Source organism: Lepidothrix coronata, unplaced genomic scaffold (genome assembly GCF_001604755.1).
Source record: "Lepidothrix coronata isolate B3197 unplaced genomic scaffold, Lepidothrix_coronata-1.0 Scaffold67, whole genome shotgun sequence".
Lineage (NCBI taxonomy): Eukaryota > Metazoa > Chordata > Aves > Passeriformes > Pipridae > Lepidothrix > Lepidothrix coronata.
In genome coordinates, this window is record NW_016690247.1 from 252,876 (window position 1) to 271,012 (window position 18,137).

Below are 18,137 nucleotides of genomic sequence, written 5' to 3' on the forward strand. Positions count from 1 at the left end.
TTAAACTCTTCTGAAGTGGAGTCAGACCCAGCAGCAAAAACTGCTTGGGCCAAATTCAGCAGTCACAGCTCTGCTAAACTTCATCAGTGTTTGCAGTCGAACACCTGGAATAGAAATTCTTCAATCCTGGGTCATTTATTTCCACCAGGGACATGGATACTGCAACACATTCTTCATCTTCCATTCTATCATGGTGAAGGAGTTTTCTAAATAGACACCAGGGGAGGGCAAAAAAAAGTAAAATGGAATCCTTTTTTTAGATTAAGGGTGCCAACAATTGTTAATAATCAGATTAGTTGTGTATTAACAGTATTGGGAATAAGTGTAGAATGGTTTTGGTTGGAAGGGTCCTTAAAGGTCATGTCATTCCAACCCCCTACCATAGGCAGGGCCACCTCCACTAGACCAAGCTGCTCAAGCAGAAATTACAAAACTTGATTTGGAGGAGGAGAGAGGTTTAAAGGAAAATACACCTCAGGAGCGACAGACTCTTCCACCTGCTGTACGTGAGAGCCACGTTGAGGACCTTTTCATGGTGTGATGGATAAAAAGGTTTCATGGAGAACTTCCAGCCTGTGTGAGCTGAAAACTTGTCCCTGTCTTTGCACAGATTTGAGCTGAGCTGACCTTCTGGGCCAGATTCACCGCAGTGAGCCCGTGATTAGACTCCAGTTCCCGTTGCTCTCCCACAGCCGTGCAGCTCCTTCCTCTGCTCGGGTCTCCTGGGGAATGACGTTTGTGCTAGAGGAGAGATGCAGCTGTAATATTAATTTTGTGTGCCTACTATAGATGGTCAGCTCATTTTGGGGGCACAGGGGAAGGCTTGTTATTTGTGTTTTATCTTTCCTTCCTATTTTTGGACAGAAGAACCGAACTGTCTCAAGAGAACAGATGCTGGCAGATCCTGGTTTGCTGTTACCCACCTATTATTTTTGCTGGCCCACTAATTGCAGTTTGTCTGTTAAGTGGATGCCTTTTGTATTTAAATTGAAAACTCCCTAGGACAGGAAAATACAACGTTTTTTGTTTGTATCCAGCACAAAGGATACTCTGATCTTGTTATTTCTTGTAGTCACTCCCACAACTGCTAATCATTTCAGACAAGCCTTAATTTTAGTTGGCTTAAGAACTTTGGTGCTCAGACTTTCTTTAAGAAAGAGGAGAAATCAGCATTACAAATAATTACAAGTAATTAGATGAAGTAATTTACCATAATGTAGTTTGTCAGTGTTTTTTTAGACAAAAAAATTCAAAGTAGGCATAAGATGGCATAAGATGTTTCGTACCTAATATCATCATTAGTACTTGGGGGTCACCATTTATTCTTTCTTTGGTATTTAAAAATAAGAGTGTTTTGGCTTGGTGGGTTTTGTGGTTTTTTGGGGGGGTTGGTGTTTGGTTTTTTAATCTCTGTTTTAAAGCTCCTGTTTTCTCTTGTTTGAACTGTGTCTACAGCAGTAGTATATAAAGCACTCGGGTGCTCTAGAGAGCAAATACCAGAAATTCATGAGTCTTGGCAGGTGGTGACAGCCCATGTTTTATTTTGGGCGTGCTGGAGCTGACATGAGCAGTGATGCATTGGGACGTGGTAGGGATCTGAAATCAGGTTATCGGATCTTCACCGAGACCTCCTGGTTGATACAAGCGCTCCCAAATTACAGTGTTGCCTGACAGAGGGAGATAGCTGCCAGCTGGGAAGCACTCCAGGTTTCTGAAATACACCTTTGGGAATTTCTCAGCTGCAAAAAGAGGCTGTACCTAATGCATATTGTTGCTTCATCACTGCTTTTTGTCTCCTCCCGTGCTTTATAGGGCTGTTCAGAGGAATCCATCGTCCCTTCCGAGCCCCTTCCATTTCCCCCCCTCTTTCAATGGAAAGAATCATCTTGGTTTGTTGTTTGGCATTGTTGCAGGTGGAGCTGGAGGTCACGCTGCCAGGAGAAGGAAAGGACAGAATATTTAAGGTGGCTATAAAGTGGATGTCCTGTGTGAGTTTGCAGGCTTTACATGATGCTCTTTCTGGCCGGCTGCCAAGTGTCCCGTTTGAGACCATCCAGGCACTGGATGTAGTGATGAGGCACTTGCCTTCCATGAGGTGAGGGGAAGACCTTGACGTGGTTTAGGTGTTATTTAAATCGCTTTGGTGGCCTTTTTGGGTAGAATGTGCTTTCATAGCTCAACCACAGCAGATGGCAAGCTCAGGCAAGGGGCAACACGGTGCTTTTCGCTCATGCGGTGGGATTAGGAGCCTCCAGCCTGGGACACGAGACCCTTCCCCCAGTGTTCTGGCTCCCTGTTTGTGTGCTTTCGGCTCAGGGGTGTCCTGCCATCTCCCTCTTTTCCCTGTAGCCTTGGAGAAGGAAGCTCTCCCCGAGTGGGAAGTACTTGGAGGTTGGTAGAGGTGGAAGGGTGGTTTTAAATCAACTTGTTACCCTGTTCCTCTGTGTCCTTGGGCAGATGTTCATTGCCAGTTCTGTATAAAGGATACAGTGCTGGGGGGACATTAATGGCACCCTATATGGCTATTTTTATAGAAAAGAAAAACTGAAAAACTACTTGACTTGTTTTATTTTCCAAGTAAGTGGGATCTACAGTATTTTCAGTCACACCCAAGAGATACTGGGCTTAATTCTGCTGCCACGAAACAGGTCACTTAAGACCACTGTGCAAATTATATTCAATTGGAAAGTAAAGTTTAGTAGGGCTGAACATTTCCATTTTGAAGGGCTGAACAGGGAATATGAGTTAAACTTAGGCAAATTACTTTAAATAGCCTTATAGTATGTTGACTTTATCCTCATGTTATGGATTAAAAAGGTTTTTAACTTTAATCAGGTTTTACAGCACAGAAAACAGCCCATACTGTCAGATAGCTTGTTCAGAGGATCATACTGGCTCTGGATATGATTAGTTTGCTATTAAGTGTGCAAGTACTTAATTATCAAGAGGAAAGATGTATCAGAAATATTTATTAGATCACTTGTTTACCCACACATAATGTCTGTTGTGTTTCGGAGTACGCACAAGTAAGGGGAGAGATTATTGCGTTGGTGTTTAAATAGCAGAGATGTTTAATTCTTTTCTTACTGAAGCGCAGCTGAATTTTTAATAGAATGCAAATAAAAATGCTTTTTGTCTGAATTGGTAGATATATTAAAGAGTATACTGAAAATGAAGTTAAACTTGAGTAGTAGCCAGTTTCTTACTGTAATGAGCTGGATTTTAGAGGTGTAACCAGAGTCCTGCCAGGAATCTCAGATTATTGGTACTTTGAATCTCTGACATTTCTGTGCTTTTGTGAACAGGAATTTTTTTTTTGCTTTAGTTGTCTGATGTGCATTTCTTTGCTTTATTGCAGGTATACTCCCGTGGGGAGATCTTTTTTTACAGCATCAGAAGGGTGCTCAAATCCTTTGGGTGGTGGCAGGGAGGTTTGGTTTGGCTTCCATCAGTCAGTCAGACCTTCATTGTGGAAAATGATGTTAAATATTGATGGTAGGTGCTACAAAATATAATGTATTGTTTCTTCTTTCTCAAATACAGTTCCATTTGTTGGATTTCTTAAAAATGTTCTTAAAAATGTTCTTAAAAATGTTCTTAAAAATGTTCTTAAAAATGTTCTTAAAAATGTTCTTAAAAATGTTCTTTAAAATTTCCTCTGTGTTGTTGCAACACACCATTAATGTTTTTGTCTGCAGTGTCTGCAACTGCATTTTACAAAGCACAGCCAGTGATTGAGTTTGTATGTGAAGTTCTGGACTTCAAAAGTATTGAAGAACAACAAAAACCTCTGACAGATTCCCAAAGGGTAAAGTTTACCAAAGAAATAAAAGGTAATAAATTATATGAAACTGCTTTATTTGTCTGATGTGTTACCATGACATCTGCAAAATACTTTCTGTATCAGTCACTGTATTTGGAGATAAAAGCTTAATATTTTTCACTTTTGAAACGTATCAGTAGTGCCAATCCCAGTTCCATGACAAAGATACTACAGTTCCTAATCTGCTGATTTCTAAATATTTACAAAGATTGGGATTTCATGTTTTTTTAATTACCCAAGCTTAAATTTTTCCAATTGCTGATGTTGGGATTTTCATATTCCAGTTCCACTCAACAGTACAATTCCAACTCCAGTTACTGATATCAGGATGTTTATATTCCAGATTTTACTATTAATTAACAATGTGGTTTTGCATACTTAGGTATATTTCATACATACACTCTCCTGGAAGTAAATTACAGTTATTCTGCTGTATAGTGGCTGAAGCAAAGAGTCCAGGAGGAAGAAGTCTTACTGGTTCTGTTCACTTAAGGTTTCTCCTGGAAAACGGAGATCCTTCTTCCTGATATTCTTGGTAGAAAGAAAACAAGTTAAAAAAGAAAAACTCCATAAATCTATCCTGCACCTTCCTTTCTTGTTTCCACAAAATGCACACAAAATTATCTTTGCCCAGCTAGAAGTTAGCATGAAAAGTATAAGTGAATCCAGAGTTTGTGTTGGTTGTAAATGTTCTTCTGAAAAAATATCAGGCACTGAGTTGCTTCATTCCATGAACTCCTGGAGGATGTTCGGGTGTTTTTCTCTTCCCCACTCCCGATTCATTAGTTCAGGGCTGGCTGCAATAGTTGGAGGTCTCACAGACATTGTATGTTTAGACAAAAAATATAAACAAGGTTTTTTGTTTCAAGGAGGTCGTGTGCCCTTTCTGTCCTTTCCCCATCCTGGACTTCCTTGGAGGTACAGAACTGGAGTTCTCAGGATGTGTTCAGCGTCATCTGTGAACTCCTGGGCCTTTGGGATTTCATCTTGTCTCTAAAATTCTGTGTTGAACTTTGGCTGAAGCTCGGCGACTCTGAATTTTAAGGCTGTAAATTGCTGGTTTTGAGTTCTCTGTGGGATACCCTTTGGTGCTAAGTAGTAAATGGCTTCACTGCACAGTTTAAGTGGTCTTGTGTAGCAGTTTAGAGGCTGACACCTTGATTTTGAAGAGATGGTGATATATGTTTTCCGATTTTTAGGTCTGAAGGTGGAGATAACACACTGTGGACAAATGAAAAGGAAGTACAGAGTGTGCAATGTCACCAGACGACCAGCAAGCCACCAAACGTAAAGGATTTCGCTGCTTTTTAAGCATGTTTGGTCTCAAGCTGGAAAAACACCTCGCTTGCATTGCTGACATAGGAAAAGTTGCTTGAAAAATGATGCTTTTTTTGGTTGATACCCCTAAAATATACCAGTATTTTCCCAGCTTTGCTGTTCTTTTTGTTCTGTTTTATACTATAATGAAGGCCATGGCATTTGAACCAATTGCTTCATTTTGAATTTGGGGAGTTTTTTGGTTGGTTGGGTTTTTCTTCTTTCTTCCTTTCTTTTTTGGATTTCTTCAACATTGGAAGAACAGGGTGTCCTGTTTGTAGCCTGCTGCTTCTCACAACTTTCAAATAGAAGAGTAATGCCCGCTGGGATCAGCTTTCTAATCTTGCTTATTGCCAATCTATTTTTCCTCTGGAAAAAAATGTTTCTTTTTAATCACTAACCAGAGGTTTGCAGATAACTTGAATATGATTCCTTAAAAATCCCATTTTTAAGGAAGTAATATAAGGAACAAAACTGATAGCAGCTTTTTACAAGGAGATAACTGATGGTATCTAAATCTAGCATTTCATTGTTCGGGCTTTGTTTTGTGCTCTTTCAATAAGCTTAACTTGTGCCAAGAAATGTATTGAGGAACTGTGGGAAAGTATTTTGCATGAAGTAACAGCTTCTTTTCATATTTGCTTTCCAATAGATTCCCACTTCAGCAGGAGAATGGACAAACAGTTGAATGCACTGTAGCTCAGTATTTCAAGGACAGGCATAAATTAGTTTTACGCTATCCTCACCTTCCATGTTTACAAGTTGGACAGGAGCAGAAACACACATACCTTCCTCTGGAGGCAAGTAAACTCATGGATAATACTGTATTCTGGGACTGGGGGAAGGGGGACAGAGGGGGAAAAGGTTCAAATGTTGACAAACTGCTTTTTGAGTAGCCAACTTCAGAAATTCTGTAGCGCAGCAATGAACCAAAAAACAGTTGCATTTTGGTTTTTAATTTCCTTTCTGTGGTGGATATTTTAGGTGTGCAACATAGTGGCAGGACAAAGATGCATAAAGAAACTCACTGACAATCAAACTTCCACTATGATTCGAGCCACTGCCAGATCAGCACCGGACCGTCAAGAGGAGATCAGCAAGTTGGTGAGTGTTGTGTCAAACTCGAGTGAGGTGTTGTGAGGAATTTAATTTTGCCTGCCTTTGGCAGGTACTGAATGTGTTCATGCCCTGCATACAAGTGATGAGCTTGTTTTTTATCAATTTTTTTAATTCCAGATGCGGAGTGCGAGTTTTAACACCGACCCTTATGTTCGGGAATTTGGGATAATGGTCAAAGATGAAATGACGGATGTGACCGGCAGAGTCCTCCAGCCTCCCTCAATCCTCTATGGAGGCAGGGTATGTCCAAGGGATACTGTACCCAAGGGATACACACCAGTCTGTGATGGCTTCCAGCACCAGCTGGGATAACTCCTGTAATATGGCTGTTTTAAATTAGTTATGTTGGATGTAAGGGGTAAAGTTGGCATAGGTGTAATGTTTGGAATTTACATTTAAGTTCTCAAAGTCCTTAAATGTAATGGCCGTGTTGCATCTCCCTCAGTTGCTTCCTTATTTCTGAAAGCAAAGCTGGGTTAAAAATGTGTCTGTGTAAACTCAGAAGGGTGGTTGGGCACTGGAACAGGCACATGGCTCTCAGGCACATGGTGGGATTCTTGGGGTTGTCCTGTGCAGGGCCAGGAGTTGGACTTGGATGATCCTTGTCAGTCCCTTCCAACTCAGGGTATTTATTCCATGCTTCACTATTTACCAGTACTTAGTGATGTGCAAAATATTCATAGTACTTAAATTAGGTCCCTCTTGTAAAAGTTCACTGAGCAGTTGTAAAGTGCCACTGTAGAAATGTAGGTTCCCTTTAATGTTCCATACCAGGTGAATCTGACTTATTTCAATCTGCTGCTGATTTATACAACCAAAGGAAATGATCACCAATAAAAATTGTTAACAAGCTGTCTTGCTACACGGATAGAATGATTGTTAAAAGATAGGATGGATATTTGCACAGGGAAGAGAAAGATCTGAGAGTACCAATCACCTGCCAGGTGGAGGGAACTAGAAGCATCACTACTTTTTATTTAGCATGAATCAAGTTTTGCCTTATTGTTTTATTTTCTTTTTCCTTCCACTTCCAGAATAAAGCAATTGCTACACCAGTTCAAGGAGTCTGGGACATGAGGAATAAACAATTTCACACTGGGATTGAAATAAAGGTCTGGGCAATCGCGTGCTTTGCTCCCCAGCGCCAGTGCACTGAAGTTCATCTGAAGTAAGTGTGTTTTGTAAGATTTTATTACTTATTATGGATGGAAGTGTCATGATTTCACTTATTAATTTAGAATATATATTTTGTTAAATCGTTTAACATATGGCAGTACATCTTTAACAGTGCTTTTGAAGTTCTGTCTCTCTTTGGGTGATGCCAGTGTGATTTCAATGCCAGCATCAGGAAATCCTGCAAATCAGACTTAACAAAACCCATTTATGCTTTGTGGCAGATTTCTGACCAGTGATGGGTGTTTGTGTGAAGAGTGAAGGCTAACATGTATGTTCTGTTGGGTTCTGTTCCTGGTTGGAATTGCTTTATTTGTGCAGAACTTATGTAAAAGGAAAATTAAAAAGCAATCCAAGTTTTGTCTAAAACTTTTTCCCCTTTAGAGTTCCTGGATTGTGCAAGTTGCTGTATTTGCCAGATGAGTAGGACTAGTTGTTTTGTTGACTTTGAGCATTTATATGAAACTTTCAGATTTGGTTTCTTTATCTTTGGATGGAATATGATAGTTGAAAGAGTGTTGTTAAAAGTGACATCTACCGTCTTGGATGAGGAAAAGTGTGCAGGCCTGGGTGGATGCCTGGTTGCTTCTTTTACACACAACTGCTTTCCCTTTGTGCATGGGCAAGTGCTGCTTTTGGAGCTGCCCTGACAGGTGACTCACCTTCTTTTTGTGAGGTGAATGCAGGGCAGTGGCTGCTCATACCAGTGCTATTGCCATAGCAGGGTTCCTTCAGATGATTTGCCAAATAGCATGGGAATTTTTCCCTGACAAGTGATGAGCAAAGGGTGGGAATCTTACTTTTTACTGCCCATTGTGTAAGGGAGGAACTTGTTCTCTCCAGACAGTTGGGAGGAACGAGGCTGCCATGGAATTTTCCCTTCCACGCTGTTTCTTCCAGTGGAAATGCTGCATAAGTGAAGTGATTCAGTTTTGAGAAATAGGCAGAATTCTTCAACATAGTGAGCCAAAATGAAATTATTTGATGGCTTAGATGGAGATGGTCCTTACCAGGAGAGGACATTTCTCCATGCAAGGAATATGGCTGTGTCCAGTTCCATCTTGTGGGCTCTTGTTACAACTTGTTGAGAAAGTTGGAACTCAAATGCTGTAGATAATGTCAGAGTAAACCTTCAAATTCCCTAAGAATCTTCCAAATCATCCTGCTTTACCTCTTGGGAACAGGCAGAAAACCTTAGACACCTTACTTCCAGATGGAATTCTAAAACAGCTCAGGTTTTGAGCCACGAGACTTGAATGTTAAAACCAGAGAATGATTTGAGTTGGAAGGGAGAGTAAACCTCTTCTTGTTCCACCCCATTGCCACTGGCAGGGACACCTTCCACTAGACCAGGTTGCTCCAAACCCCATCCAACCTGGCCTTTAACACTTCCAGGAACAGGGAGATGTTCTGCCACTGACTCTGCTACAGTGGTGAGCGGCTGTTTTTCCAGGGTAAATACTGTACCCGTGTTCTGCCAGGAGCCCCAGGCTGCAGGGCTGGAGCTCACACACTGTTATGATTCATGCAAGTTAACAATGGGTTTGGAAGAAACTAAATCTTCACACCCTCTCAGTGGGTGGCACCTTGGCACCCTTTGGTGAAGCAATTTAGACACCTGTGGGGGCACCCACCCCAACATAAAGGGGGCTTTTATCAGTGAACTAAAAAGGCTTCACTGGTGGAAGCCTCTGAAAAACTTGGGTTGTCTCTATTTCTGACCAGTTCCATCCACTTACATTTGCACTGTCCTTGGAGAAGGTTTGTCTTCACCTCCACCTTTTCTCTGGTATCTAGCAAGTTTTTCTTGTGCATTATTATTGATGTTAGATCAATTCACTGAGACAGTTGCTGGTAACTTCTGTTGGTTGTTTCCCTCAGCAAGAAGAAGGAAGTCCAGCCCTTTCTGTAGTGTAGTACCACGTGGAATTAAGGTGGAGCAGGCTATCCAAAATGTCATTGTTGCAGTGTTTTTGAAAAAAAAGTAGCTTATGCTGTATCTCCTGTAGAAAGATGAAATCAGGTGGAATTTGCTTTGGAAATGATGTTTTTATTAATGGTGTTATTTATGCAGCATATTTCCTGTTTTTCCTTCCGTGACTACACAGACGATTAAAGATGCACTTGGGATAAATGTTCAGGTTTTTGGGCTGTTCCGTTAAAAATAAGAACAAAAATCAAGATGAGTTTTGCTACCTGAGAATTTGATGTATTTATTTACATCCTTCAGGTCCTTTACAGAACAACTGAGGAAGATTTCCAGGGATGCTGGAATGCCAATCCAGGGGCAGCCGTGCTTCTGTAAATACGCGCAGGGAGCCGACAGCGTGGAGCCCATGTTCAGACACCTCAAGAACACTTACACTGGGCTGCAGCTTGTCGTGGTGATTCTGCCAGGAAAAACACCAGTCTATGGTCAGTAAGTGGAAATTGTGTGTTTCAGTCACAACTTCATGTGGGTTTTGGGAAGTATCCAAATGAGAGAGGTTTAATGCTGGTTTAACTATATAGATTCCATTTAGGGAACGGGCTATAAATTACTTTTATTATTCTTCTTGTGTTGCATGATGTTTCGTTATTTTTTTCTGTGCTTTTAATTTGCTTTTCCATATTCTTCCTGCTGGTTGCATTTGAGATGCAGGTTGTGAGTGAGAAAGCTAAACCAGGGCTTTGGTGAGATTGATGAAATTGGTACACAGTGGGTTAAAATATTCTTAATGTAACCTATGTGCTGAAGATTCCAAGTGATTGAAGAAGTAATGACCTCCAGAACTGTGTAGCTTTTAGAGCATCTTTGCTTACTCACACTGTCACCCTTTGGCAAAAAATCACAGAAGATGCTGAGTTGGAAGGGATCCACAAGGATCATTGAGTCCAACTCTTAGCCCTGCACAGGACCAGCCCCAAGAGTCAAACCATGTGCCTGAGAGCATCGTCCAAACACATTTGAACTCAAAATGGTTGAGTGAAGGAGAAGATTTCTGTCTGGTTTTCCTATTATTTCAGTTTTTTAACTCTGGTTGTGAGGATGCAGATGCGTGCAAAGTGAAAGCTCAGCAAGCTAAACTGTTTCTTGGAAACAGAGGGACAGTCAGTGCATTTTGCAGAGCACACACACACAGGTTTTAATGTTTTAGGGAAATCATGCATTTTGGTTTGAACCAGCTCTTCCTAAAGGCAAGACTGCTTGTTTTCCTGTCCCCTTTTCACTTACCTTGCCTAGTTGGAGCAGCATCCACTATTTTTCTTCTCTGGCTTCATGGACTCTCTTCTCTAATGGCTCAGATCTACCAAGCAGCTGCAGATTTGCTTTATCCCATCCCTCACCCTCGCCAATTTAACATAACACAAAATAATTTTCTAAATTTGAGATTATCTCATTCAAGATGAAAGGAGAGATTAAACAAGGAACCTTAAGGAAATAGTACTTTGTTTTCCCCTTGAGTTCAGCCTTGCAAAGGAAGTGGCTCATCTCTAATCTGTTCAATAGAAATTCAGTGCAAAATGACGTTTTCACTTTTCCTGCTTGGCATTAAAAGGGAACTCTTTCCTTTACTTAACCACTGAGAGGATGTGGTACCATTCTCATCTGCTTTCCTTGTCATTATCTTTAATTACAGTTATTTCTGCCCCCTCTAATCATCTCTCCTTATTTTCTCCCTGCGCTCTTCCCTGCCCTGCACTTCCTATGCCCACGGCCTTGTCTTTTCTCCTCTTCCCACCCTGCTCTTTTCCTCTCTTGTTACCAGAGCGGAGGTTGCATCTTCTCTGAGCCAGTCTTGGAGCCTAAATTTCCTCCCTGAGTGTAAGAGTATGGCTCTCTTAAAGCCTTTGAGTCTCAGTTTTGTTGTTAATGATAGGATTTGGTTTAACCTTTGGAATTGTACAGTACTTAATGAGTTTTTTTGAGTTTTAAGGGCCATCCTTTGCTGAACTGGCCACTTTCTATGCAAGTAATAAACTTGCAGTGGTGAAGTGATAAACTGGTTAACTGAATGTTACTCAGCACGTTACTATCAGGTTTGTGTTACTAGTCCAGTGTTCAGTAATGAAACAAGTGCTCATCATCCTGTTATGACCCACATCATTAACTAAAGGTGAATTATAACACTATAATTCTAAAATAACAATTAAAAAAAATTCTCAATATATAAGCCAACAGTGCCTTTAGTTATTATATTTAGTCACTGGGAAGGTGGAGCAGTGCAGGACTGGGGGGAGGTTCATTGGAGGCTGTGTTGGGTTTTGGGGTTAGGTTTTGCCTTGTTCCTTTAAGTTTGATGACCACTTTGCTACAACTCTAGGTGTAGTTAATTGGCGCTGAATTTGGTTTGATTTGCAATTTGCAAATGTTTTCTGTTTGTTTCTTTCTCTTCTGCAGCGGAGGTGAAGCGCGTTGGCGACACCGTGCTGGGAATGGCCACACAGTGTGTTCAGATGAAAAACGTCCAGAGAACAACACCACAAACCCTGTCTAACCTCTGCTTAAAAATAAATGTCAAATTAGGAGGCGTAAATAACATTCTGCTGCCACAGGGAAGGTAAGTCATCTTTCAAAAAGGAGGAGGGGATTGTATTGTAAATTGAACGTGCGTCATACTGAGATAACTGAGTGCTTTTATCTGCAGTCGTAGCCCTGTAGCTTAAGAGACTCTTCAGACAAACTCTCTTTTGGCTTCTAATAAGTAGTCCTGCAAAAGTTAGGTTCCCCAGACTGGAGAGGAATTCTTGTTTCTGTTGGAATTTATAATAAAAATATTGTTATCATGATCTGAACATTGAAGAGCACAACTTCCACTTGAATGAAACATCTGTAATATTTTGTTTGCCTTGAGTTTTCAGAAAGAAGCAGAGACCCTCTAGAATAGTAGTGCCTTTTCCTTGATAGTTTAATTGTGGTCAAAATTCTTCATTTTGTTGTGTGTCTTAACTTACACAGACATTTAAAGAACCAAAAGCTGGGAGCAGAAAACTCAATTGGTTTCCAGGTCCACTTTAACTTGTAATTTCTTACTTGTGTTACATTGATAAGGTTTGATTATACTGTGACTATAATTCAGTGAAGTTATCTTGCTGCTACTGAATTCCATATCTGATGTGTCACTGAAGTCCTGTGTGTAGTTGAAAGGGAGTGAAACAAATGCTATTTGTCAAAAAAAGAGGGACCTTGCCTTTAACATCTTAAAACAAACATCCTCAAATTGAAACTTTTTACCATTTTTATTAAAAAATCAGTGACAAGAAATTCTAATGGGAGAATGGACAAAATACAGCTTGTTTTTTCTTACCTGTGCAGGATAGAGAAGCCTAATGTAAAGATAGATAAAGTTACTTCAATCAAAATGAACAAATGTGTCTCTACATCAGTAAAAAGAGGGCCTTTTTACAATCATTGCATTTCCAAGTTGCAGAGAGAGCTCAGGGAATAACCTGCTACATCATTCTTGGGAGGCTGGTTCAGAGAAATCAACATTCTGTTCTGCACTGATAAGCAAATTTTCACTTAAGAGTATTTAGGCTGGTCAGGAGGCACCTGCTCAAAAATAATCCAACAAGTACTTAGGGAAGAATAAAAAGAACACATTATCAAAGGGATGTATATCTGTGTGTCTTGTTAAATTCTGTGTATTGAACTCAATAGACTCAGCCTGGGTTTGTTGGAGCCTCCTGTTAAAGCAACTGAAATCATGGTACTGCAGAGTGTGTGATTCAGAAAGGCACAGTGGTGGGGGTTTTGTTGGGTTTTGGATTTGTTTTTTGTGAAAATGGAGTTAAGTAAAGGGGGAAAATGGCACAACTACACGCAACACCTTGACATTCTGTAAAAGTGCAGGTTTTGGGTATTGAAAACAGAACTCGCTAATTGTTATTTTCTGTTGGCTGAGGAAATGAGAATAGAACTGGCATTGCGAGTTACATTGTTATAATTACCTTCCCATTTCTTTTTAGAGAAGGTCTTCAAATAGCTTAATTTATCCCCATAACCATTTAACCACTCCCCTACACACCCACATACACACAAAAAAATTCTAGTGGTTTAACATTGTCTGTTTAAAATTGCTTTATTAAGGAATAGAGTTGAAGCTTAAAACTTGCATTGTAATGTTTTGGTGTTCTGCTCTTGGTGCAATGGATTAATAACTTAAAGGTTTGTTTAAAGCTTTGAAGCATACTTTAAAAAAAGTCTACTTTTAAAATAATAATTTTAGTAGCTACAATTTTTGTACTTCTTCACCAACAGAGAAAAAATATTTTTATTCATAGCATCTTTTATATTTCCCAGTCCTTTAATTTTCTCAGATGCCAGTTGATGCTAAGGGATCAACTTTTATTCTTTTCCATGGTCTGATTAATAAAGGCTCCAATTCTCCAAGTTAAAAAAAAAACTATATATTTTTAAAGTAATTTGTAATTAAGAGTAGTAATTAGCTGTGCTTTAAAAATCTGCCCAAGTATTTAGTATGAGAACCTTAATCAGGATTTCTAATCACTGCCACAGGACAAGTGATCAACTCTGCTCAAGTGCCAGTTGTTGAGGAATTCACTGCAGGAGTACAGAGTGCTGTCTATTGGAGTTTTAATGTGCTTTATTAAGCAGAAATCTTGCTGCTTTTACAAATTTCCTCTCTCTTTGCCAGACCCCCAGTATTCCAGCAGCCTGTCATATTCCTTGGTGCAGACGTAACTCACCCACCAGCTGGAGATGGGAAAAAGCCTTCCATTGCTGCAGTGAGTGAATTGTGTCCTGATCTTTAACCCCAGCTCTCTCCTGCTGCTCAGCTCTAATGCAGTTTATTACTTTCAGTTCATTTGTGGTCCATTGCTTCTGATTGCCTAATTATAGTATTATAAATTATTTTTCTGCAGGAATCTAATGAAACTTCAGAGAGCTTGCTCTGCTGCTAATTACTTAAATGGGTGTATTAGCTTGTAAAATGCCTGAGCTGCTCTTGCACAGAGGAGCTTTCCTGGGAGCTGATATTTATCAGCAGCCTGTAATGAGCTGGTGCATGTTTAAATCTGCTTCTTCAGCAGTAAGAAATGTTAAGAATTTCTTCACTGCTGATAGGGAACTCGGCTGGCTCACTTGTGGGTTTTGGGGGCTCAGGCTTCCTGACCACACAGAATGTGCAGTGATCTCTTGGAAATGTGCTCCTGAATATAGGACACTGTGAAACACCTGTAGTGGCTGCTCTGGATTATTTAATAATGAAGATCTTTGGTGGTATGTGCAGTATCGTAGCCTGTAGTGCTAAATAAACAAATACCTGTTTTAGAAAGTTATTACACCTGTGTGTCCAGGGAAAATGAATGCTGGTGTTTCATAAACATAAATCCATTCCCTTGGTGTGGATATTTCTGTAGTGCCTCACTGTTTCAGTTTGATGGACTTATGCCCAGTGTCCCGAAACGGGACTTGGTCTTCCAGAGTTCAAATTCCTGTTCTGCAGTCTGAACTAAATCAATGGTTTCATGATATCAGGTCTCCAAATTGTATTTGATTTTTTTTTTTTAAGTGTATGTAGGTGCAAATGGGAAATTAGTCTTCTAGATTTAAAATAAGTTTTCCCTTTCAGCAGGGTGTGTTGCCACAGGCGGGCAGAACTCCAAAGTCTTTCCAAGCCCATTTTAGTTTCAGCTACATCTTTGCCAGGTCAACCACTTCGTTTGCAAGACACCGTTAAAAAGACAGTGCAGTTTTCTTATGAAATACCTTTATTGAAGTGCTTTTTGGTTCGAGACTAAGCATTTTTTCCCCCAGGTTGTGGGAAGCATGGACGCTCATCCCAACCGATACTGTGCCACCGTTCGGGTCCAGCAGCACCGCCAGGAAATCATCCAGGATTTGGCTGCCATGGTCAGGGAGCTGCTCATCCAGTTCTACAAATCAACGAGGTTCAAACCGACTCGGATCATCTTCTACAGGGACGGTGTTTCGGAGGGGCAGTTTCAACAGGTGATGTTTTCCTTTTTGAAATGTAGTTTACTGGTGGTAATGTGGTTTTATGTGATTCGAGTTATGCAAAACCAAAAACGTATCCTCAGCAAATCTTCCCTCGGCAAATTTGTTGGGTTCTAACCAAGCAGGGCAGGAGAAGTGTTTCCATATTTTTCATGTGGTTTTTAAAATACTTTTCTCCTTTAAAATAATTCCCTTTACAAATTATAGATTATGAAGTATAGTTTTAGCACTCGAGTTATGTTCCACATCTGTGACCTGTTCCAGATGTGTTAGTCAGACTGTATCACACAGAATGTGGGCAGTAAAGAAAAATTAAGTGCAAACTAATGTTCCTACTTTTTAAACCAGGATTAATAAATGATGTATTTTCACACTGCCACTTTTAATTGATTCCTTATAAAACTCATCAGATACTTTGCAAGCAAACAAAATAAATACAACAAAGACCATATTTTATGAAATATTTTTCTATATATTTTAAAGATATTTACATACACTTTCTTTTCCAGTATTTGTATGTAAATTAAAATATACAGAATGTAGTCAACTTCTCAAAACCCAAGGGGAAGGGAGTAAAGGTCACTTAATTAACTTGAATTGATAAAATAATCTTTGTATGAAATTTTCTTTTTCAATTACCACTGGTTTTCACTGAATTTTTAACGTATAATTAACCTAAATTTCAAATCATTGCTTTTTCGTTTATTCCACTTTCCTTATTATTGATGCCTGTAGTCCTGCATGAGATTTCACAAAGCTGGGAAAGAGCAGCTGAGTAATTCTAGATTTTATCCCTTGTACTAGTCTGAAAAATAATTAGTCTGCTGTATATTCAACAGCCTAATTAAATGTTCATTTGTATTTGGCAGTTAAAAAGATTTTGACATGCAGTGTATTAGTCCGAGCCTAATGCTTGGAGCTGAACAAATATGGAAGCAGCTCTCGCCTGGCTCAGGAAACTGGTGACCTAATTTGTTCTCATTAAGGGAAAAAATTAAGGTTTGATCCTGAATGCTTTGACATCTCATTATTCTGAGTGACAGTGCAAGAAGGAACATGATAAATAATCTGTAGATAAATAAATCTGTGGGATTGCAGCGGTTTGTATTTGTCACACCTCTCTGTGTTTGTGGTTCAGGTGCTGCACCACGAGCTGCTGGCCATCAGAGAGGCTTGCATTAAACTAGAGAAGGATTATCAGCCTGGAATCACATTTATAGTTGTGCAGAAAAGGCATCACACCAGACTCTTCTGCACGGATAAAAACGAACGGGTATGTTCTGATTGTGACCAGCACGTGTCCAGCAGGCAGCCAAGGCACCTGTTGCTGCTGATTTTTGGGACTTTCTGTGTGGAGAGGAGACTCCCCAAGCCCAGGACGGAGTTACTGCTGGGAATGGAGAGTTCCTAATGGCAAATCTCTGCTCACAGATATGGCTCTTCATGTTCTCTTTCCTTCTGTCAGGCTTCTCTGTGGGAGCACTTGAAACCCACTAGATTTCAAGGCAGTAATTATTGACTTCTAATGCTGACATGAAGGTAGTTGTTAAATCAATAAATGCTGTGATTACAGTTGTTAAATTGTTTGAAAGTAAAGAATATTTTTTTAGTTCTTCTTTGAAGAGTTTTTGAGGGAAGAGGCAGCCTGTCTGACAACTGAGGATTGTCCCCTCTCAAGTATAAACAGGAAAAGTTACAGAGGAATCACCTATCCTGGAGTGGGAAGTTACAGAGGAATCACCTATCCTGGAGTGGGAGGGTGAAAAGAATTTGACAAATCAGTCGCAGAAGCTCCTTTTGACTTTATTCAGAAAAACTGATCTTTTTAGATAATATCTAAGAGCAGCTTGTCTCTTTTTTTCCTCCATACTAGAGACACTGCAGATTTTCACTTGAACAAAATTTCAGTTTTGCTCATTCTCCTTCACTTTCTGCTTTTTATGGATCTTTTTCTTGTGTTTTTCCCTTGCTATAGAACTGAAAAGTTAAAAAAAAAACTTTGTGTGCCTTACTGTCTGCGTTTTCTGTTCCCACAGGTTGGAAAGAGTGGAAACATTCCAGCTGGTACCACAGTGGACACAAAAATCACCCACCCATCAGAGTTTGACTTTTACCTGTGTAGTCATGCTGGGATTCAGGTAAGGCATTTTGTGTGGGATGGTAACTTTTCAGCTGTTAAAGCACCTTTAGGCAAAACGTTATCTGATGGCTTTTTGTCAGATGTAAGTTTGTCAAGATGAAAGTGCATTTCAATATGACCATTTAATTTCAGTAACAGGGATGAAATTCTAGAAAACACACTCCTATCAAAAAGGAGAAAGGGATTAGTAAGATGGGGAGCAAGGAAAGGAGGTTGTTTGCCTTGCCTTTTAAAGGAAAAATTTGCTGAAGTCTGTAGAACTGCTCCATGTGATTTTTAAGGAAGCGGCTGTTCCGCTGCAGTTCGCCTGCAGGAGTGGAAATTTAAGGAGATGTTTTTGAAAAGCTGATGTCCCTGTGTGTCCTGTGCCCCCAGGGAACAAGCAGACCCTCTCATTACCATGTCCTGTGGGATGACAATCGTTTCTCCTCGGATGAGCTGCAGATCCTCACCTACCAGCTGTGTCACACGTACGTACGCTGCACCCGCTCCGTGTCCATCCCCGCACCAGCGTATTACGCACACCTGGTTGCCTTCAGAGCCAGGTACCATCTGGTGGATAAAGAGCATGACAGGTGAGTCCAGAGTTTTGGAATTCTTAC

At 40.2% G+C, this 18,137-nt stretch overlaps 1 protein-coding gene across 2 annotated transcripts in view; it reads left to right on the forward strand.

Moving 5' to 3' along the window:
• Window positions 1-18,137, forward strand: part of AGO2 (argonaute 2, RISC catalytic component) — a 55,018-nt gene that overhangs the window by 24,362 nt on the left and 12,519 nt on the right. The window contains exons 4-18 of one of the 2 annotated variants that reach the window (XM_017818309.1): window positions 1,911-2,095; window positions 3,359-3,495; window positions 3,699-3,833; window positions 5,023-5,110; window positions 5,793-5,940; window positions 6,125-6,244; window positions 6,377-6,499; window positions 7,294-7,427; window positions 9,663-9,847; window positions 11,814-11,973; window positions 14,071-14,161; window positions 15,195-15,389; window positions 16,534-16,668; window positions 17,432-17,533; window positions 17,911-18,110. In XM_017818309.1, the coding sequence (XP_017673798.1) occupies window positions 1,911-2,095; window positions 3,359-3,495; window positions 3,699-3,833; window positions 5,023-5,110; window positions 5,793-5,940; window positions 6,125-6,244; window positions 6,377-6,499; window positions 7,294-7,427; window positions 9,663-9,847; window positions 11,814-11,973; window positions 14,071-14,161; window positions 15,195-15,389; window positions 16,534-16,668; window positions 17,432-17,533; window positions 17,911-18,110 (2,138 nt within the window). The remainder of the gene's footprint in view (window positions 1-1,910; window positions 2,096-3,358; window positions 3,496-3,698; window positions 3,834-5,022; window positions 5,111-5,792; window positions 5,941-6,124; window positions 6,245-6,376; window positions 6,500-7,293; window positions 7,428-9,662; window positions 9,848-11,813; window positions 11,974-14,070; window positions 14,162-15,194; window positions 15,390-16,533; window positions 16,669-17,431; window positions 17,534-17,910; window positions 18,111-18,137) is intronic. The other variant, XM_017818310.1, reaches the window with a different exon arrangement.